General features: G+C 43.0%; 1 protein-coding gene across 5 annotated transcripts in view; it reads right to left on the bottom strand.

The window, feature by feature from the left end:
* CTDSPL (CTD small phosphatase like) overlaps window positions 1-23,161 on the bottom strand; it is a 108,671-nt gene that overhangs the window by 21,431 nt on the left and 64,079 nt on the right. For 3 of the 5 annotated variants that reach the window (XM_016123939.2, XM_036219885.1, XM_036219886.1), the window contains exons 2-3: window positions 9,400-9,554; window positions 1,934-1,966 (exon numbers count right to left, since the gene is read on the bottom strand). In XM_016123939.2, coding sequence (XP_015979425.1) covers window positions 1,934-1,966; window positions 9,400-9,554 — 188 coding nt within the window. The remainder of the gene's footprint in view (window positions 1-1,933; window positions 1,967-9,399; window positions 9,555-23,161) is intronic. The other 2 variants (XM_036219888.1, XM_036219887.1) reach the window with 1 other exon arrangement.

Raw genomic sequence — 23,161 nt, 5'->3', positions numbered from 1 at the left:
CTTGACAGCGAGGTGCAGATTTTGCAGGGGATCCCAAGGGTCAAATCCCTGGGGTGAGCTGCTTTTCAGATGGACTTAGGTTTAGTCCTGGGTGCAAAGCGGGCAGTGGCGATCGCACATGCCCAACAGCAGAACTGCTTTTCTGGAGTTTATCATTAAAAGATGCAAGGTAATGTAGCGAGGCTTTGTTTTTCTGCAAGGTATTTCAGAGTCTTAAGGCCCGACCCAGTGTCTCACATGCAGGAGGCAGTCAGCAGTTTCCTGATCTAGCGGTGGGCTAAATTACACAAGGAATCTTTTTCCCTTTGGATATTTTATTCTGGGATTCTAGAATGAGTCTAGACTTGTGGGAAAATGCTCATTTTCCTCAGTAGAATGTTTACCCTGACAAACACTTGATTCAGCATTTAACTTTACAGACAGCAGCAGTGAATTAACTTTGAGAAAAAACAGTGCTATTAGAATATCAGAGGTAGAGGGAGAGATGCCACCTGTCTGTCACCTGTTTAATACAGGTAACTTGGCTGCAAAAATACAATATATGAAACAACTTTGGGTAAAGGCTAAAAGGAGACCTCCTATTATCAATTGATAATATGGGGAAAAGTCCAAGGAAAAATACATGAACAGATCTTAATCCTACTAAAACACTGGATAAGGAGGCATGCTGCCCGATCGATCTTTTTGATCGGTTTTCCCAACAAAGCCCAACCCACTAAGAACTCGGGTTTCTCAACCCCATCACTACTGACATTCTGGGCTTGATAACTCTTTGCCATGGAGAGCATCTTGGATGTTATAGGATGCTTAACAGCATCCCAGTCATGCTGGCAAAGTCAGAATCACCCTGCAAACTCTCACACCCTGTTAATCAATGGAAAGTTAAAATTTTGAGAAAAATAAAATGATCAGATAAATACTTTTGGGGCAATTTGTAAGTGCACTACCAAATTTAGAGTCAACCTGTACTAATGAATCCATTCCTTTCAATGTAGGATTGCTATGACTCGCGGATGTTTCCAGAAAATATGTGAAAAAAAGCCCAAGGAAAAAATAGAGAACAGATTTGAATAAGACAATCTAAAAGCATTTGTATGGATTAAAATATCCATTTATGGACATCTTCTATTAAAATCATATCCTTCTCTAAGATCACAGGACTGCCTGAAAGGTCTTGTTTGATATGGACATCCAATAGCAAGGGTTTTTTTTGGAGTCAGTCATTGGTCTCCTGTTCTAAAAGGCTCTGCTGGCAAAGCAGGAGGAAGAGAAGGAGCAGCTGGGGACACGGGATGGTTGAGGGGTGGCCGGTCCAGGCCTGTGCTGGGGTTGAACACTGGTACAGCTATCCTTCCAAATTTCAGGGCTGAAGACAGAAGTCAGGGGCCCACGGGATGCCCAGCCGGGGAAGAGTTACAGCACAGCCAGCCTGTGGGCATGGGGGAGGATCCTGCAAGATCAGGGAATTCAACTGGGGCAATTTTCTGATGTCAGAACTGTGGCCAAGCTGCGATGTTGCTGAATAAGTCAGAAATGGTCTGCTTGCCGGGGATTTGGGCCTGGTGAGCCCAGTTCCACCGGGACAGAACCTGCTACAAAGACTAATGTCTGGGCAAAATTATGCCCCCAATCTGTGGAGGTGGGTGGCGCTAGGGTGCTGGGGTGGGGGAGGGCGGCACGCTGTCTCAGCTTTTGGAGAGAAGGAATGTGAGGATTTGCTAGTTATCCCATTGTTCCTGAAGAAGGGAACTCCACAGAACTTCCTGCTCACAGTTTAAAATGCAGCTTCATTTTTCTTTTTGACAGAGCAGAGCTGTTTATACCGCATGAAAAAACTCAACATAAACAAGAACATAAAATCTTTCACATTAGTAGGCCCAAAGCGACAAGATTTTATGAATGTTCAAATAAAATCGGATAAATATATACATACACTTGGTATGGGAATGACCTGCCTCTGGTCACCCTGAGGAAAAAGAAAAAAAAAATCATTGTCAGATTTGAAGAAAAGTAGATTATATACTGAAAAGAAATTTGAAAGCACTCTTGAGTACAGGAGGCACGTGATTTCTCTATCCTCTGTACCTCGGTGGTATTTAATGAACAGGAGGAACCCAAACACCTTCCACACTTAGGGCCCTGGGCCCCACTCTGCCTCCCAGATACTCCCTCCCCTGACAAACCAGGCCAGGTTCCTCAGGCTCATTAATCAACTTGTTTATTTGAACAATGCCTCCCTTCCTCTCAGGAATTTAATCCTTCATTGAAAAACAAAAAAGAAAACCCATACTTTACTTTGATCCATGAATCCCTCTACTAATTGGCTTGTTTCTTCTTTTAAGTAAGTTTTTCCCTAAAAAGACTTAAGCCTTAAGTCTATACAATAGGCAGTGAAAGGAAGCCAACTTCACCAGATCACCAGGAACTCCTGGTCACTCTTGGTCCTTTTCTAGGGCAGGACTGGGGAGAGGGGACAAGGCAAGGTACAAGAAATGTCCTGTGGCCACAGATACGGGGACAGCTTTCTCTTTAAGGGGAGCAGAACCTGTATTCACAGGAAATGTGAAGAAAATTCAGGCGCCGAGGAAGGGCCTCGACCATTCCGCAGCCTGAAATTCCTGCCATGCCAAACCTGCTTGATGGCAACACTTCATTCAGCATCATTAAGAAATGCCAAGAAAAGAACAAATTTGTCTTCATTAAGCATTTCCCATTTCTGTGCTGCTGCTGCTGCTTTTTTAGGTGGTGGGATGGGAGGTGATGAATAACATTATGGTTTCTGATAAGGAGATGCACCGTTTCACGCTCTCCCACACCGAGCCATCTGTGAAAAGTGAATCCATCTTTATTGAGGGGGTCACTGGTGACAGGGGCCTCATGGAAAGGGGCCAAGCCTATAGGGGACAGGGCAGGTGGCTGGCTCCTTTCTGAGCTCTGAGAACCATTTAGCAACTTGACTGTCTCCAGCCGCCAGTCATCACCTCTGCGGTGGAAAAGCAACCGTTCCTCTTGAGATAATCTCGATGGCTCTTCCCCGTTCCAGGACACTTAGGGAATTATTTTAAGGATTCTAAGGATTCCGGGCTCGATATCTCTTTGTTGTGGGGGGCTGTCTTGGACATTGTGGGATGCTTAAGAGCACCTGTAGCCTCTACCCACTAGGTGCCTGTAGAACCCCCCAGTAGCTGACAATCAAAAATGTCTCCAGACATTGTCAGCTGTTCCCTAGGGGGCAAAATCGTCTCCAGTTGAGGATGCTGTGCCAGTGGGAGACTGCGAACAGGTGTACCTTCATGTGCGATGAGCACGCCAGTGATGTGAGGAATAATAATAACGAACATCTGAAGGGCTTGATAAAGCACAGACTGTGACCAAGGATGCTACTCTAGACGTTTGCGCTAGAAAATTCCCCGAGAGGTGTACGTGCATGTGTGTGTGTGTGCACATGGGGGACGCACGTATTGGCCAGTGTCCAGCAGCCTCGTTTACATCGTCTTCACCCTTCGAAGTCCTCCCTGCTCTCTGTTCTTGGTGTCTCCTAGGTGCTGACTCTTCCTAGCTTCTGGCTGGGGGCTACAGGCACTTTTATTGTGGGCAACTGGCCTGAAGGTCCGAGGTGCCACTGCGAGGGTGGCAATGGCGGCCATTCCAGGCCACCTCCGTGGAAGCATTTCTCCAGGGCAAAGTAAATATGCAAGGCAGCTGGAAACCTAGAGACCATCTGCTGCCTCAGTTCACAGCCTTCCCTCTTCCTCACCTGCTGAGGCCCCGGAGGCAGGGAGAGCAGAGGCAGCAGCAGTAGAGACAAGCTGGAATCTGCTTCCACAGTGGATGGGTCTGGGCTTTGCGATGCGGGTGACCCGGCCAAGCAGAGAGCAAAGGGCAGAGGGTCCTGCTCTGGGAAGCAGCTGCTCCACTGTGACACAGGCTCTTTCTATGGGGTTTCACAGACTAAACTGTCAAGTGTTTCGTTAATGAGGCATTACTCAGGGCAACTGACCTTCCTTTGAAAAACCATTCTGATAAATGTTAACTGAAGGAGGTCCATGAATGACAGCGAGTCCAGGTGAGCTCAGCTCTGCCAGAGGAGCTGCCTTTAATGGACTTTATTCTCTAACACACACAGCTAAATACAACAGGACACCTTCCCGGGGTGCAATACCATTTCCTTATGTCATTTCATTGAGGCAGATGCTATCAAAAAAAACCTTTTACTACGACCATAGTGATTTTCTACTTTTTAAATTCTCTACAGGTCTAGGGTACAGACTATAGATTTCCTTCACTAACAGCAATTTTCTACAGCAAAGATTTTTTTAAATTGGGGGAGGGAGAGTATGAGGAGGGCACACGGAGGGGAGCCATCACAATCTGGGGCTGCGTTAGGGTTTTCAGTAGAATCTCACCATACGAATTCCACCAAAACATTTTTCCATGCCAGTGGAAAGTAAGGTTTAATATCTGTTAAGGCAAGTCATCTTTCACTATTTTTTTTCCCAGAAACTTCTCAGCTATTCTTAGATATTTTTTCTTGTGTATAAATTTCAAGTCTTCCTAGCCAGAAACATGGCACATTTGTCCATAAATAAGAACCACCATATCAAAACCTTTTAATAATTTTAATTTTTTTTGTAGTTAATTTTGGTTTTCTATGTAAACAATCATGTTACCTGCAAATAAAACTAGTTTTTGTATCTTTTCCATATTTGTGACAATCGTTTCATTTTCTTGTCTTATTACATTAGCCAGAAACTGCCAGTGATTTTTCCATGTTATTTGCTGTTTTTTTTTAGAAGATAGCTTTTTAAACCATTGAAATGGTTTTCTTCTATATGTTTGGCTGTATATAAAGCTATATAAAGGTTTATGGCTATTATACACTTCATATATTAGAACTTTTAGCATTAGAAAATGTCCCTCTTTCTCCTGTTTAATGCTTTGGCCCTATTTTGTCTGATATTAATATTGCACTTTCACTTTTTACTTGACCTACTTAGTACATTTTGTTCATCTATTTTCCACCTTTAAGAATCACTGCGTGTGAATACTGGCTCAGAAACTCTTAGCCACCTGCTGTAACAGTCATTAGCACAGCTCATCGAAGTATTCCCATTTTCTTTCTGGGCACATGGCGGGATTACACATCTGTGCCTCTTCAGTTAGGCTCAATCATGTGAACTGCTCTGGCCAATAAGATGTAAGTTGAAACGAGACATGTTACGTCTGCGTGAAAACTTTAAGAACCTGTATGATTACCGCATTCCCTGTTTGCCTGCTGTGACAATCATGGAAGCAGAGATGGGGTCTTCTTCAGTCTAGGTCCACGAATGAGGATAAGATAGAGTTATCCAATCCAACAACAATAGCTGTTAAGTCACATGTGGCCACCGAGCATGTGACACGCAGTTAGTCCAAATTAAGATGTGCTATCAATGTAAAAGACACATCAGATTCTGAAGAATGAGTGAGATAAAAAGAATAAATTGTATCCCACTGATAATTTTTTTTTCTATTGGCTAACATGTTGAAATAATATTTTGGGCATACTGGGTTAAGTAAAATATATTATCGGAACTAATTTATCTTAAAAATATTTTTAAAGGAGGCTACTAGAAAAAAACTTCGATGACAGATGTGGCTCACGTTGTGATTCTACTGGGCTGCCGGAGAGCAGAAGGCACAGGCAACGCATGACAAACTTGCGCGCAGAGGAGTGAAGACTAAGCTTCCATTGTTCCCAGCCTCTGAGGCTTGAGGGGTGTTACCGCAGCATAACTGAGCCCGCACTGACTGGTCTAGCTGCTCAGCAGGCCTTCCTAGTTCCTACTTTGTGAAAAGAGCTCCGATTTCCCTGAGGGCAGGGATTTGCTGGTCTAAATGTTTTCCCTTTTGTGGCCCCCTCGTGGCTGGAGCGCGTAGCCATGTGACAAAGTTCTGGCTAGTAAGACACAAGCAGGAGTCTCCTGGAGTTTTCTGTAAAAAGGGGTTACTTTCCTTAAAAGGGGACAGCCATGGCTATTGCTACTCTTCCTTCTCTTTTCCCCTTCAATGTGGATTTGATATCTGAAGCTTCTGACTTTGAGATAATAAACAATAAGCATGAGGATGAAGACAGACATGTTAAGGATAGTAGAGCAGAAAGATGAAAGAAAGAACAGAAAGAGGCTGGGGCCCTGATGGTATCATCAGGCATCTAAACTAACCCCAGCAACGGCCAAACTCAGGGTTTCTATGTGACAAAAATAATCCCCTATTTGTTTAAGCTATTATTTGTCAGTTTTCTTTTACCTACGGCCAAAATCGTTCCTATCTGATACAGGTATGTTCTTGGCAACACATATGGCTGAATATTTCAAGCCAATCTGATACAGTTTTGGTCTTTTGTTAGGAGAATTAGGTTCATTAAATTTGGTTTTATGTCTACTTTTATATTAGGTTTACTATTTATTAGGTTATTTGTTCTTTTACGCTTTCCTTAATTTTGATGGCTTGTTCACATTTCTGTTTACTTCCTTCCCCTTTCACTCTCTGTGAATTTGGAGGATCTATTTTCTAATCGTGCTACTTGTTATAGTTCTATTTCTAATAGTCATGTTTATTCTACATTTTCTATAATTATATCCTAACTGAATATCAACCTCACCCAGATTTTTTTTTTTTTATTGCCCCCTCTCTGAATCATTGTATGTCTGAAAATGTACTTCTCTTTCCTTAATGCATAAATGATATCTTGGTCACAAAGAATTTTTGGTTTGTAATTTTTTTCTCTCAGTAGCCTATGAACATTTTTCCGTAGTCTTCTGGCTTTCAGTGTTGCTGATAAGAAGTCTGGTACTAGTATAATTCTCTTTTCTTCGAAAATAACTTGTTCTGCTAGCTTGTAGGGTTTTCTCTTTCTACCTAAATTTCAGAAAGTCAACTGCATATATCTAGGCCTGTGATGCCCTGCTTGCCCTCACTAATCCGGCTATAGACTCGGGAAACCCTTTCGATCTGCACATTCGAGCTTTTTTTTTCAGCTCAAGAAAAATTTCTTCTATCGCTTTTTCTCTCTCTGGAACTCCTATCATGTGCATGTTCGATCTCCCAGGTGTCCTCACCCCGTCCCGGCCAATTACCTTCTCTGTGTTTCTGGTCTGAATTATAAGACATTTCTTCCATTTGTTCTTTCAGAACATTAATTCAGTTCTCAGCAGAAACCATTCTCATTCTCCTTTTCCTCCGTTTGTTTACTGCATTTTTATATTTGGAAACCACGGATTTCTTTTTTTTTTTAAGTTCTAGAAGTTACTTCTGTACTCAAAATTCATTTCCTGAAATATCATTTCCTGAATTGTCAAAGTTCTCTTCTATTTCTTCCATCACTGTTACCTCAGTAGGAGCCTCACATATTCTAGTTTTTCGACTTGGACTTTCTTGGCACTGGCAGATGAGGGAGAAGTCCAGCATCGAGTGCTGTTTTCATGCTTCAGCAGAGTCCAAATTGACAAACCACAGAGAGATGAAGAAAATCTCTGTACTCTTGGGCTCTACCGCGGTACAAGAACTGAAAGCAATTCGGCTCATTAGTACAAGGCCCTCCAAGGGCTACACATATCAAGTGAGTCCACAGGCTCTGGCTGGCTGGTTGACCTCACAGAACTATATATATTTAAGTCTTTGTCCTAGGACTCGACAAGAGGCGTTTTCCACTGTCGGTGGTTCCCTGCTCCTCACTGAGTATCAGTGCCTGCTCTTTCCCCAGCGATGCTACGAAAATTGGCGGCCTTAATGTACTTCCCAGGCTCCACCAGGAGGCTCACCAGGGTTTATCCAGAGAGGGAATTTAAATGGTCAGAGCCGCGTGCCCAGGCTGCCGACATCCTAGGATCCCCTTCTTTACATTCACGTGTACTTTTAAATTAATTTATTTTCTAATTACAAAAGTATTTAAGCTAATTCTGTGAAAATGGGAAAGGGTAAAGAAAAAAAAAAAGAAAAAGAAAGAAAACACAAAGGAGAGGAGAAAATCCTATATATAATCCCACTAGTCCGAGATAATTTCGTCATAGTTTGGCATACACCATTCTAGTCTTATGAATGCCTCTGTGTGTATATGACTGTATACATACTTATGCATATACTCACCTACTATATTTTAGCTTTTTCCCCCTGGAGTGATAGATTGTAAAAATTTCCCTGCATCAGTAATATTTATGAGATGTCATTTTTAATAGCTGCATTAATTATATGGTTATTCTATAGGTCTTTTACCTTCTATAAAAGAGAATTGTTGATTATCAGGTTGTTTATAATTTTGCAATATTGTAATCTATGTTGGATAGTATCTTACAGTTAAATCTTTGCCCATCCATAGTTATGCCAATACAGTGGAACTGCGTGGGTGAACAAATGGGGATATTGTTACGGTTATAAGATCATATCGCAACATTTCCCTCCAGAAAGGTGTAACCAGTTAACACTCCTACTGATAATCAATTTATATCCTCTACTCTCCCTCTCACTATCTCCATGCCAAATCCAAATCTTATCTTTAAAAACGCATTTGATAATTTGATAATAGAAAGAGATATCTCAATGTTTTAGTTCACGTTTCTTTGATTACTAACCATACTGAACAATTTTTCATGTTTACTCACCAACTGTATTTCTCATTTTGTGAAATGCCTGTTCATGTCCTTCGCTCATGTTACTGGGACATAAAGATCTGCGACTTTTGTGTCCTCGATCTTGAGAATTTCCATAATAAATAATTCCCTTTGCCTCTCTTGGTGATTTTTACCTAAAATTTATTTAGACTGAATTAATGTTGCAAGCCTTGCTTTCTTTTTCCTTATACTCGTGGATGTCTTTTTACTTATCCTTTTACTTTTTGAGTTTGTTTAGAATATGTATATAGACAGTAAGTACACAGGTAGAATTTTTTTTTTTTTGCCTATTGTGACAATCTGCTTAAAAATTTTTGTTTGATAGGTGTGAAATATAGAAAACAAATGTGCTTGTTATTAAACAAGGTAGTTAAAGCCATTTAAATTTATTATTGTCTCTTTCCCATATCTGTTTCTCCTTTTGTCTTTCCGTTTCTTTGCTAATGGTTCTTTAACTCTCTAGGTATGTATTTGACTTCTCAAGATGTTAAATTCTGTAACACCTTCCTCATGTTATGAAAACGTGAAGTGACTCTTACGACTCTCATCAAATACGTTCTTTAGTTGCTACATGGGAATGACTGAGATCTCCTTTAACAAAAAAGATGACTTTTCCCGGGAATTTCGGATCGTGAAGTAAAAGGCTGCACACATACTGTCATAGGCTCTTATTAAGGACATTCGTCGAGAAGGGGACAGCTATGCAGCCTCTGCGGCTCTGCTGAGTTCACGGGTCCCCATCCAGACTGACCTTCTGAAGCCCACCGTTCTCCTCCACCAGCGGCGGAAGCAAACTGGGGCTGCTGGTTGGCGGCGCCTCCACATTGTAGTCACGGAAGCAGCAGAAGAAGGAGCTGAGGATGCTGCGGCTCCTCTGCTTCTTTAAGCTGACGTTACACTGGGATGCTGGAAAGAGAAACAGGGCACACTGTGGCCAACCGCAGCATGTACTCACGGTTGCACCGCGCTGTGAAAACGCGAATGTGCAGTTGCTCACCCCGCCCCCCTTTGCCCCGAGCCCTGATACCAGGACAAGAAGACGAGGGGCCCCAGGAAGTTACTCTCAAGGATTGTTATTCAACATCCTAAAGGGCCAGCTGGCTGATGGAGTCCGATCCGATCCTGCCGGCTGGACAGAATACCTCTGACCTCAGCCCAGCGGGGGCTGCTTGCTCATTAAGTGACCTATCCTTAGGGTCAGGCACCATCTGCATTCCTGAACCCAGCAGATAAAGTCTTCTGACCCTGCACTAAGCACTACTTCAAAACAAAGATCCTTTCAGGCACAAATCAGACTTGACACTCCGAGGAGCATTTCTCTCTTAAACGTACCAGGAGTCACTTTGAAACCAGGTTCTTAGACGCTGCCTGTTCACCGTGGAAATGACTCATTTCATGGGTTAAGAAATAAGATGTGTAAGGGCACAAAAGAGCCCCCTTTCCTCAACTCTGCCATTTGCTGAGAAACTGATGGGAGCCTGGATCCACAGAGCACAGGGCTGAAGCCTTCCCTTCTACTTAAACATAAACAGATATGGGACAGAGGACATGTGTCCTGGCCCGAGCAGGGCTGGCCAGGGCAAAGCCCACCTTCACCAAGCCCAGGGCAACACTGTGCCATGGACGCGCTCCCTGGCCTGTCCCGGACTAAAGCTCTGGGGGAGTGATGGAGCCTGTCTGAAAGCCAGCGCTCAGGACAAGCTGCCGCAAGTCAGAAAGAGAAGGCAGAAATGAGTATCGATGAAGAAACACACCTCAGGGGAGGAGGCTGACAACTTGGAGGGGCTGGAGCATTTTGCCTGGGAATGTGGCCAGGGCTGTCCCACCACATACCATGTCTGGGTGGGTCGGGGGCTTTCTGAGTAGAGGCCACAGGCAAAGGGACGATGTTTAAGGTTAATGGGAAAATTGCCAGTGTAGGAAATAATTTAAGTTCACAAGATAACTGTTGGAGTTTCTCTCTCCTAAAAGCAATTCTGGCATGAGTCTTCTTTTTATACACGTGAGTGATTTGCATTGCACCTTGCGCCTCTCAAGGGATCACAAAACCTTTGCTTAAAGTCTTGGGGGTTCTCTCCTGTTGGCAGGAAATGCAAATGCATTCAGATGGAACGCTTGGAAAAAAGGATGGGAAAGCTGTTTTGCCAGCAACTCCACAGGCGTCGATGGTCTCTAGCCTGGGTTTGGGCAATTGGCCCAGTAAGCGTGAATTTAAGATCCCCACTCACTGGAGATGAGCTTTCGGGCCATAAACCCCTGGAAAAGCTGGCTGTTTGATCTTCCTTGTGAATCTCTGGGTGCATGTCACAGGGTACCATTTAAGGGCCCATGTCATGTCAGGCCAGACTGGGCCACAGAGACCACCAGACACAGAGGCTTCCCCAGCAGCATGGTGGGAAGCAATGATGACCGCTGTTTACCAAGTCAGTCCTCATCTCCTGTAATCCTTACAGCTACCCAAGGAGACAGGAGCTGCTTCCAACTTACTGCCGAAAAAATACAACCAGTAACTGTGTGTGTCAGGATTTCGAACCAAAACAGGCCTGTTTCCGAAGTGTGTGCTTTCTCCCTGCGCCATGCTGAAGACGATCTTGAAACAACTTAGGTCAGATGAAGGAGGGAACATGCTAAATGGAGAGGAAAGTACTATAATAATCTCACATTGAATATAAATAACTGGTTATTTGGTTTTGTTGTTACCTTGAATGATTTAGGTTTTATGCCACTCAAATAATTTAGTCAGAGGAAAGAAAAAACCTCTCTTCCTCAGCTAATAGCACATTTCTCTGCAAGTAAACAAGGTATTTGTTCACGTCTCAGAGATACTGAGCTGATAATACCCAAGCTGGGCAAGTAAACTGCTCGGCAAAAATCACCTTCCCAGATCCTATTTTCATCCTTGGATCACATAAATCTTCCACACGACTAACAAATTAACAACCGAATTTATATGCTAAAAACACCCCAAACCTGGAGCCAGTGAGCTACTTATAATTTCCACCATATGATTACTTACTATGTAGAAGCCATAAATAGAGCTGAGAGAGTCACGAAATTAGCTTGAGTCACCGGGGAGGCCATCACCCCCCCATGGGGAAATGGCAGCATACTCAGGTTCTCCCCTCTGTGTATTAGGAGGTGAACTAGCCCAAGTGGCTTTAATTCCACAGCTTGGGAGGGTCCAGGCTTCCTCCCGCTAACTAAGGTTACTTCTAGAAACCTCTGGCCGGCAGGGCGCTTTTTTATTTTCCGATCATTCTTGGATTGTTCTGGTGCTTTCGAAATCAGGCCAGCTGGGTAAACGGGTGGGTTTCCTCAGGACCAGCCAGCACTGGCCTCACCCCACCCTCTGCACTCATTTGCTCCTAAAAGAGCTTAAGATGTTGGCTGCCTGGGTCTAATGACTCTACCGCCTCCCACCCCAGCTGCAGCCTCTCCTTGAGCTACGGTCCCTGATTTACTCATGAAATATCCGGTAAAGGGATTTGGCTGATACATGAAATTCAAGCCATAGTTTAATGGACAAATGCTTACATCATAATGTTAGATCAGAAAAGCTAGATAAATAATTGTATATCTGACTTGATCATAATTGTGCACAACAAATTAAAAAATATATAAAGAAGACTGGCAAAAAACTTTGTCAACGTGTTAACAGTCATTGTCAGGCTATGGGTGCTTACATTTTTCTTTCCGTATTTTCCAAACGTTTTATGGTGATTCTATATTACTCTAACAACGGGAAAGCAAACGATCTCGTTAAGCCCCCTTTCATCAACTTTGCGAAGCTCAGGAGAAACCGTATCCTACTTCCAAATCTAAATCTTTAGACCGACACCTCTGCTTGCCCACTCCTTGCCCGTGAAGCGGAAACCCGACAACAGAAGTGTTGTGAAAAGCCCTGCAGGAAGTAAATGTTGCCACTATCATGACCCCCACCCCAGCCCCGGACTGTAATACTGCCAACAACGAACATACCCGCCAACCTCAAAACCACAGGAGACCCACGTGAAGAGAAGGCACCGAATACCTGTTCTTTCCCCAAATACTCCCACTGGCTTTCCACCTGGCAGCCCCGCCAGACCCTCCCTGCACACACAAATGCCATCGTGTTTATTCTTTGCTCTTAATCGAAACCTGGCCTCTCATCACCTTTCTTCGCTTCCCCTTTGAATGTTCCTACTGACAACACACACATCGGGGAGGTCTCTTGGTGGCCCAGGTACCCAGGAACGAGGTCTTTATCAGGACCCTAACGTTAAGATAGTAAAGACAGCTTAATGCACACGTCTTCCTGTTAAGCTGGTTTTAAGAATACTTGGGAGGAGTAAAGGATGGAGTAGCGACTTCGAGCATCAGCCTAAAACATTTCATGAAGGTTTTCACTTTTTATTAGATTTAGGAAGAAAAAGTCATGGAAAATCATTTGACGGTTCTCTGCTGCTTTTCCCCGATAACATTCCCACCCCTGTCCACATCCACACCGGCCGCCTCGGTTTCCTTCGCGGCGCTGTCGTCACGGCGACCTCCCATCTCCCCCTCCTCTTCTCCTCCTCGCCCCACTTCTCAGCTCATCCCTCTTCTTTGGGGACAGGTTCAAAGCCCACCTCTTGGAGGAAGCCCACTCCAGCGGAAGGGCTTTGTTCCTCCGCCAAGGAAAACCCGAGTGAATGCAGGTTTGTCTGAAGTCCGTCTTCAGCCCATTCCTCTCTCCTCCATCCCGGACCACCAACCTCCTAGTCTAAAGCATCCATCCTTCTCCCTCTCATTAAGTTGTTGGTTGTGATATCCCTAACAGCTCTTAGAGCTGTCCTCAACAATTCTCTGCCCCTGTCACCTCCCAGCCGAGGCCCTCATCATTTTGTCTCTGGACAACTACATACAGCTTGTTGACTAGTCTCCTTGCTCATGATTTTGTAGCCCGTAATTATAGATGTGACCCACCTAGGCAAAGCCCGACGGGTGAGTAGACTGGTGGTTATGAGTGTGAGTTCTACAGTCAACCTGCTTAGGTGCAGGATGCGGGCTGGACCAGCAATAGTATGGGACCTAGATTAAGTTACCTGACTTTTTTTTTTTTTTTTGGTCATTTTTGGTTTCTTTATCTGTAAAATTAGGATAATAAAGAATGCATCTTATAGGTCTGTTGCGATGATTAAATGAGTTATTATAAAGTAGTCAAAATGATGCCTAGCAAAGGGTAAGCACTTCATAAACATTAGCTCTTATTAGCATCATTAGTCTCTCAAAATCTTTTGCTTTGTAAATGAGTGGGGGTTCTGGAGGTAAATCCTGGAGTCTGTGGGTGTACATTTTTTCTCCTGGCATCTGACAACTAGGAGGCATAACTTACTATAACAGACCTTTGTTACATAAACTGTAATTCAGAGAGCAAAACTCGAAAAACGTGGGGAAGTGATTCTACTTAATTGCTCTCAAAAGAGCTGGATGCAGAGACGAGGAAAGAGAAGGGAGGGGTTCAGGGTCCAAATGAACTCCGTTGGGGGCTGCGGCTTAGCTCCCCGCTCTGCTGAGCACTGCATCTGCCCAGCATGCATCTGACGCGGGGTCTCTGTACCCTATGCTGTGCATCAGAAAGGGGTGTCCACCCATGTGTGGTAGAACACATGAGGACCACGAAGGAGGCTAACAGCCCAACAAAGGTCTCTCCTGCAGGCTCCCCTACTGGGCCATTATATTCTGCTGTTTCCCCAAGGCTCTGGCAGGGCAGGCCTGCCGGAAGGACCACCCCTTTTTCTCCCTTAGCTCTGCTAACGAAGTCATGCCCGTGGCTGGTCTTGACAGCTGCCCTTCTCTTCACACAGATGGTTGGGCCAGGGGCCAGGGGCCAGGGGCACAGACATCCCATATGCTGAGTAAAGGGATGGCCCTAAGACTTCGCTTTCTCCATTTCTCTGAGCAGGCCTGGGCCTCGCCCATGCCTCTTGGGCCCTCTGACAGCTTCAAGGGAGTGGGTGACACTGAGGACAAGCAGGCGCATAGCTTTGTTTTCCTGGCTGCACCCTGGAAATGCTTCTCTCTAGACCCTAGACCTGCTGTCACTGTAGCCCTGTTTCTTACTCATGTACATTGCCACTGTTTCTCCTTCTGGGGCTGGGGACCTTCCATCCTCCAGCATAGCACAAGAGGGTCCTAGAGAGGGCCTATGAGTGGGATGGCTGAAGTGGATGCATATGTAGTTGCCTTCATGAGTTCTCAATCCTAAAGGCAAAACAGGAGGCCTCCTGAATACCTGGTCTCTCTGGGCAGAGTGCTGGCCCAGAAGCAAGAACCAGGATCTTCAAAGCACCAGCTACCAATAAAGAGCATGTCTGACATTTTTTTTGCCTGCCAGAATCCAATACCTTTCTGGTAAAAGTTCTTTAAAATTCCTCTAGGGAAATACTCTCACCCACCAGCTCTCAGTCCATTACCAAGGCCTGCACAATGGAAACCACATGGCTGTTTTAGGGATGGGCACAGGACCCAAACCGGGCCAACAAGAGTCTGTCCCAGGAATCATGCTATAGCTATTGGAAAAGATGTTGCTGCTTTTCTAAGCTGGGAGGATGTACGCCTGGTGGCCATCTTTGCCACCAAGTGAGAAGCATCTACCTGAGCATGGACCCAAAACCGAGGAAAAAGTAGTTGAGAGAGGGAGAGAGCCAGATGTCTGACAATATCGTCTGAGGACACGGTTTCGTGAAAACCATACCCTCCTGGAATTTTCAGTCATGTAAGAGAATAAACTCCCTTTTTCTCCGAAGCCAATAGGAATTGGGGTTATGGTATCTGCGAGGGAAAGGATTATCCCTGAAAATGTAAACTGCGAGGCTAGGCAGTGCAGGAACAGTGATGAACCACACAGGCACCTTGCCTCCTTCATGATGCTCATATCTGGGGGGAGAGACACTTGAATGAGCAGTTCTGATACAGTCTGAGTCTTGTTATGGCTGGGCAGCACCGGGCACTGTTGGGACCCAAAGAAGGGCACACAGTCCAGGTCTGGGGGTGGAGCGAGGTGGGAGGAGTGACTTTGTAGAAGAAACGTCTTCTAAGCTGGGCTAAGAGTTTCATAAAATTGTTGGAAGGTGGAGGAAAGTGGGGAAACAGCAACAAAATATTTGAGAAATCAAAAAGAAGAGGCAAGGAGTGTAACGAGCGGGTGCCGAGTGTGGATTTGATGTACGGAAATGAGGGAGCGACATCATCAGATTTGTACGACTGTCGCTGCTTCGCTTCTGCACCTGGAAGTGCTGAGTCTAAACTTTCCATATGACTAACGCAGGCTACCGAGCTGTATCAAAGATTTCCAGGATATCTGCAAATCAGACACATGGACCGTTCTGTATAAAGAGACTAGGGTGGAATTTCTCATATAAAAATTGACTTTAAATACAAGTTACATGGAAATAAATGAGCTTTGGTGTTACATCTGGGTTCCAGGCCCGACCCTGCCATTTGTTAGCTAGTGACTTCATCTGATTAAGCCACACCAGTAACACGGGAGTCATAATACCTACCTCACAGGGCTGTCTGCGTGGATGCTACAAAAACATGTATGTTATTGTAAGAGAAAAAAATCTACCAGAACTTAAAAGTATAGCAACAAAAAATTATGATGGGTTCAGGTACAGTGCAGCATTGGATTCTATCCGGCCAACTATCCTTATAGAAATGGCCTGGCTTTATGAGAACACACATTTTGCTTTTGGTTATGTGAGTTCTAAACTTAGAACTTAAAGTAGCTCTTTAAAACTTGACCACCTATCCAGTGAAGGTTTCTTTGTATAATAATAATAATAATAATAATAATAACGACAAATAAAAAGCAGTTCTATATGTAAAGCTTCAGAAAATAAACCCTAGGACTCAGGCCTTTTCTAAGAAATTTTAAAAATAGTTAGAAAGTGTAGTTAAAAACATAAAATGTCAGGGGAAAGCTCACGGAGGCTGACGGCGGGGTTCCGTCCTTCAGTGGGCCAAGATGACTGGTCTGAAGAGCTATCAAGCTGTGTTTACACTAACATGGAAGGCACAACCGAATCCGACACCAGTTGGTTTGCACAGGCAGAGAGGGGACATTTCCAGTCATCCCCTTGTACTTCTTGGCCTAACTGGTTCCCTTCTGTCTCCAGAAACTGAAATGTTGACTCCACTGTTGACAGTCGCATTTTTTAATTAGTGTGAGAGCTGCCCAAGCCCGTGACCACTGCCCTTTTACGATTCTTGAGTTCTGACCTGGTTTAGATCCCGGATGTGGGGAGGCTTTGGGACCCAAACCTCTGGGGTCTATACCGATTCAGAACTTGGCATTCTCAGCTCTGTGAGCACCCCATCCAACCCTCCTGATCTCTGGGCTGACCTAGAACTCCTGGTGCCCCACGCACATCTCTACACTATCAAAGGACTGGTTCGGGATGCAGATCGGAGAAGCTGAAACGTAGGTGGAAATGTTGGCCACTCACTATAAGTCTGTCCCCAATCACTCAGGTTTCTTCCCAAGTGAAGAAACTGAACCTTGGCAGCTACATAAATTAAAGAATGTGGGCTTTAGACGTCCACAGTGTCACGTCGGCCTATGTGCTAGCACAGGGGCCAGACTGCCGAAGACCGAGCGTAACAGAATTTCTAGGAGAAAAAGGACTGACCGCACCCAGTGTACTGCTGATGTGTCAAAGCATCACACCTGCTCTCAAAAGTAGCTCCTTCTGTCGTCACAAGAGCAGCATTAAGGAAGGCGTTCCATAGCAGATTTATACCATCCAAGCATTTGCGGCAGAACATTAAAAATAAAAATATGCCCTGTTCCAAGCATCGGTGTGGACACCGATGCTGTTAAGGCTGCAGAACTGCAGACAGGAGTTTCCCAAGGCAGGGATATTTCTGCAAACGTGGGGATGTCAGAGCACTTTACAACCCCGAAGAGACCATACAGCTGAATCACAACTCCGTTACTATGGCATAAGCAAAACACCTTTTTTTTTTCTTTTGTTTTCTTTCTTTCTTTTTTTTTTTAATGGGAGGGAGGGGAGTTCTCCGTGAGGGTCAGCATTTACATGAATACACCATTTCTTCTCTTCTAGAATTCGCTTGCAATCTCTGGAATGCATCCCAGGGCCGTGGTTTGGAATGGGTGTCTAACAGGAAATTCTGGGCAGTCTATGCATACATTACATTCCTTTCCCACCCTGAAAGAGTGGTCAACAAACACAAGTTTCCTCTGTTTGAATTTGAGGGGGGTGCTGCGGGCGGGGAGAGGCCGGGGCACAGACTGCACACGGTTTAAAAGCAGATGTAGCTGCTGAAAATCCAAACATCCTTTTCTCCCAGAAAAAGAGCTTAGGCACCAAAAGAGTCACTTTTTGAGATATCCAGTTAGTCCCTGCTCTATTTCTAAGCGATAAATTTCCCCAGGGAATTCCACCCAATACTCTATGAAAGAAACACAGCTTTGAAAGCTCATTTTCCCAGGACGGCCTGTTACTGGCAATGGTTCCTCCAGCAGGGGGAAAGCAAGGGAGGAGTGGGCTGGTGCCTAGAAGCTGGGTACTAACCTCACCCTTCCACGACAGTAGCATGATTTCCCCCTGTTCATTGCTGGTTCGTCACAGCCCTTGTCAGTTGAGTACCTTGCCTGTGCGAGGCCCTTGACATAAATCATCTCTACCTCAATGGTGTGCAGTGCTGATATGACCGACCACCCCACTTTCTGATGAGAAAACAGAGGCTCGGAATACGAACGACTATGCAGTGAGGGTGCTGGGGTTCGAAGCCAGAGGATCCTGACTGCGGGGCTCCTGGCCATCGTGTAACCAACCCCTCCTGCCTCTCCCCTGCACTCTTTTCAGTTTGGATTTTATTTCCAAGGAGAAACCGACTACAAAGACTTGTGCCACCTGCCTTCGCCCCGAATGCTACCTTTTTGAAAACTCCAAAATGAACCAATGATATTCATGGCAGCCCTATTAGAGGAAGCCCGACACGGTGGCTGTCCCACTGTGCCCCGAATGTACCCAGGCCACTAAACTGTCTGTGACTCAGCTTTCTAGGAGAGCCCAGTGGCTGGGAATGTCCTTCCTCACCTTGGCACTTCCCCAGGCCTTTGTGCCCGAGGTCACGCAGCTCCTTAGTAGTAGGGCTGTGCATAAGCCAGGTCAGGGCTGAGTCTGAAATATGAGCTCTTAACCATCACTATACATAGTCTGCTTTTCAGATTGAGAGCCAAAATAAGTTAACGAACAAAGGATTTAAACAGATAATGAGCTTAAGAGGAAGTAAAGGTTAAAATTTAACAGTAATTAAACAAGTGAATGTTTAAACGATGAGGCCCAGTTTCATACCTATTAAATGCACAAGAAATGATAATAGAAACATATCACCAATGGTGGTAAGGTTTTGATGGCAGAAGCCCGTTCATTCATCTGTTTCTGATAACTCTGTAAATTGGAACAATCCATTTGAAAAGCAGACGAGTGGTGTGCCAAGGACCAAACAACCTGGATGGATGTCTAAGACGGTAGGAAAGGTTAACTCAGTGCGTAGTAACAAGAGAGGATACTGTGCTGCCATTATGGAGACACATGGAGAAGTGTTTGTGGTCATTGTCAGATAAAACATCTCACACGCTGTGTACGACCTGTGTCTGGAACTTCGTAATGGGCTTCTGGACAGGCTCTGCAAGGTGCGCTCCAGGGCTCCAGGCTCAGAACCTATCTTGTCGGTGTCTGGGTCCCTGAGACATAGAAATGTGCTGGTGCAGAACAGGCCTGTCATAACAGAAGTTTACCGAATGAATGAATGTACAAAGGGAAACACAGAATAATGAAAATGACTGATACGTTAAAAAGAAACAGTTCCTGTGATTCTCCAAGAGAGAGCTCAACTCAATCAGTACCAGTTTCCCCGGAAGTCCTCTTGCCCACAGCAAGCCTCCCTCCTCCAAGTAGTTTTAATCTATGCCACCCACATATGGCCAACCACTCCTCTGGGGAACCCAGCTCGTAGCTCCTTGCTGTCTTTAGCAAAGATGGCAACCCTTGCTTCCCACAAAATAATTAGTGCAAATTTTCAAGAAGAGAGATTATGTAAAATTCACTGATGTAAGCAAGTGTGTCAATCTCTGGATCACGGAACTAGGTTGACTATTATTTTCCTTTATACTTTTCTCTGTTTCTCAGTTTCTATAATCTATATTATGTTTATAATAGAAAAATGGAGTAAACATTAAAAAATATTTCTACTTAATAAAATCTTTCATATGTCATCATATATCTTTCTACAACCTTATTTTGACTGGTTAATGGTATTCTACTGCATGGATATGTATTGTGTCATAATTACACTAACTTCGGACATTTACGCCGTTTCCTTTAAAAACATGTATTAGAACAAATGCTGCAAATCTGTTTGCGATAGCAATGCTGCAAACAGTCGTCTAGTTGTCCATCAATACGGGACAAGATATATGTCTGGGTGGAATTATCTTTCACTCTACTTTTGTATTCTTTGAATTTTGTATCATGTATTAAAGTAATTCTGTATCATGTATTATGTATTGTAACAAGTAAAAAGTAAAAATGTCAAAAATAACACTGCAGTGAACATAGTGTACATGATTTTATGTGAATGTCTGATGATTCCCTTAGAAGACATTCCTAGAAGTATTAATTGCTGGGACCAAAGTCTTTGATAAAAATGTCGAGCCTCTTGATATCTATGGATAATCTGCCATTTGGAGAGGCACTGCCGATGTGCACTTCGCCCGTGGGGTGTTATACACTAAGGCTGTGCCAACACAGGGACTTTAAACATCTTTTGCCAACCTGAAAGGTAAAAATGGCATCTCACTGTTGCTTTCATTTGCATTTCTTTGATTGCCACCCAAGCTCTAAAGGCTCGTGTATGCTTTTTGGCCATTTCTATTTCTTCTTTTGAGAACTGTGCTTATATATTTTTTGCTTATTTTTCTATTTTTTAAAAATTTTTATTTATAAGGGTCCCTTTGTCATATATTAGAGACATAATCCTTGCAATGTCCTTTATGTTGGAAATTGTCTCAGTTGTTTTAGGCTTTACTTTTGTTTATAGTGGTTATGGATGAACAGAAATTTTAAGTTTTTAGAAAGTCAACTCTAACAACCTTTTCTTAATGATTATTTCCCACCCTACTATGACATAGTATTCACTTATATTTTCTTCTAATTCTTATTTAGCTTAAAGTAAATATCTTTTAAAGTAGATATTTTATCTGTTTGGAGTTTGTTCTGGTATATAGTAGGAATCAACTCTTTACTCCCAAAAGATTAATCAAATCCCTTAATAACATTTATTGAACAAGTCGTCCTCATACACTGATCTGGGCATTCAACCCCATTCCTTTCCACTCCACATGTCTGCTTCTGACAGTAACACACAGCTTTGAGACTACAGATTTATTGTTTTATATTTAATAGTATCGATTCTCTTCTATTATTTTTTTCAAAATTTATTGGATCGTCTAACCCTTTCTACTTCCAGATGAATGTCAGAATCACTCTATCAAGTTCTAAAAAATACCATTGGGATTTAGCTGCATTAGGCTCATAAAATATACAGCTACTGATTCTAGTTAATTCCATTAAAGCAATTAAAGGAAGGTTAAATTAAAAAAGTAAAAAAAAAAAAATCCATTTCTTGTACTGGATTCCTAAAAATGGTGCCAAGATTAAAAGTGGCCTTGGTTATCAGCTTAGACTAGACTGTTGTAACTGTAAGTTGTTTTATGGAAGTCCCACGGTAACCACAAAGAAAATACCTATAGAGAACACACGAAAGGAAATGAGGAAGGAATGAAAGCATGTCACTTCAAAAGTCGACAAAATGCAAAGGAAGATGGCTAGAAAGGAAAAGAGGGAAGAATACTCTGCAAGACAGAGAAGAAACTGTTAAAATGCAATAGGAAGTCTATCCGTAATTACTATAAATGTAAATAGATTCAAACCCCTAACCGAAAGACACAGAGAGGCTGAACGGATAAAAAATAAAGATTCGACTACATGCTACCTACAAGAGACTCACTTTAGATTTAAGAAGACACATAAGCTAAAAGTGAAAGGATGGAAAAAGACATTCCGTGCAAATGGTAACCAAGAGAGGAGAGTGGCAATACTGACAGCAGACAAATAAACTTTAAGTCGAAAACTGTCACCAGAGACAAAGAACGCTATCTAATGCAAAAGGGTCAACTTATCAGGAAGACGTAACAATTATAAATGTACATGCGCCCAACGTCAGAGCACACAAGTATATGAAGCAAATATGGACAGAACTGAAGGGAGAAATAACAATCGAAAGAGGTATCAATAACCCACTTTCAATTATGGATATAATGTCTAGAGAGTACAAAAACACAGAGGACTGGACCAACACAGCAGACCAAGTGGATCTAACAGACATATACAGAACATTGTACCCGACGGCAGCACAACATACATTCTTCTCAAGCTCACACTAATTCTCCAGTATAGATCATATATTAGGTTACAAAACAAATCTTAGTAAATTTAAAATGACTGAAATTATACCAAGTATCTCTCATGACTACAATGGAATGGAACTAGACCTCAACAGCAGAAGGAAAAATGGAAAATCCACAAATATGTTAAAATTAAACAACACATTCTTTAATAACCAATGAGTCACAGAAGAAATCATAAGAGAAATTAGAAAATATCTTGAGACAAATGAAAATGAAAACACAACATACCAAAACTTATAGGATGCAGCAAAAGCAGTATAAAGAAGGAAGTTTATAGTGGTAAACACCTACATTAAAGAAGAAAAATATCAAAAAATAAATATAAAAATAAGTAAAAAAGACTAGCAAATAAACAAGCTAACTTTACATCTTAATTAGAAAAAGAAGAGCAAACTAAGCACAAAGCTAGCAGAAGGAAGGAGATGACCAAGATTAGAGTGGAAATAAAATAGAGATTAGAAAAACAACAGAAAAAAATCAACAAAATTGAGTTGGTTGTTTTGAAAAGATGGACAAAAACTGAAAAACCTCTAGCTAGACTAATTAACAAAAAAGAGAGAAGACTCAAATAAATAAAATCAGAAATGAAACAGAAGCCATTACAACTGATTTTACAGAAATATAAAGGCTTATAAGAGATAACTATGAACAATTATATGCCAACAAATTGGATAACCTAGAAGAAATGGAGAAATTCTTAGAAACATACAATGTACCAAGACTAATCACTAATCAAAAACCTCCCAACAAAGAAAAGCCCAGGGCCAGATGGCTTCACTGGAGAATGTTTCTTCTAAACATTCAAAAAAGAATTAATGAAACTCCTTCTTGAATTTCTCCAAAAAATTAAAGAAAAGGAATACTTTGAATTCATTTTATGAGACCATATTTTCCTGATATCAAAGACAACGACACTATAAGAAAAGAAAACCACAGGCCAATAACCCTGGCGAATACAGATGTAAAAATCCTCAATAAAATACGAGCTAACCAA

This window comes from Rousettus aegyptiacus, unplaced genomic scaffold, assembly GCF_014176215.1.
Source record: "Rousettus aegyptiacus isolate mRouAeg1 unplaced genomic scaffold, mRouAeg1.p scaffold_m13_p_4, whole genome shotgun sequence".
Taxonomy (NCBI): domain Eukaryota; kingdom Metazoa; phylum Chordata; class Mammalia; order Chiroptera; family Pteropodidae; genus Rousettus; species Rousettus aegyptiacus.
Note: the sequence above shows the minus strand (reverse complement) of the source record. Positions and strands in the feature narration are given on the sequence as shown.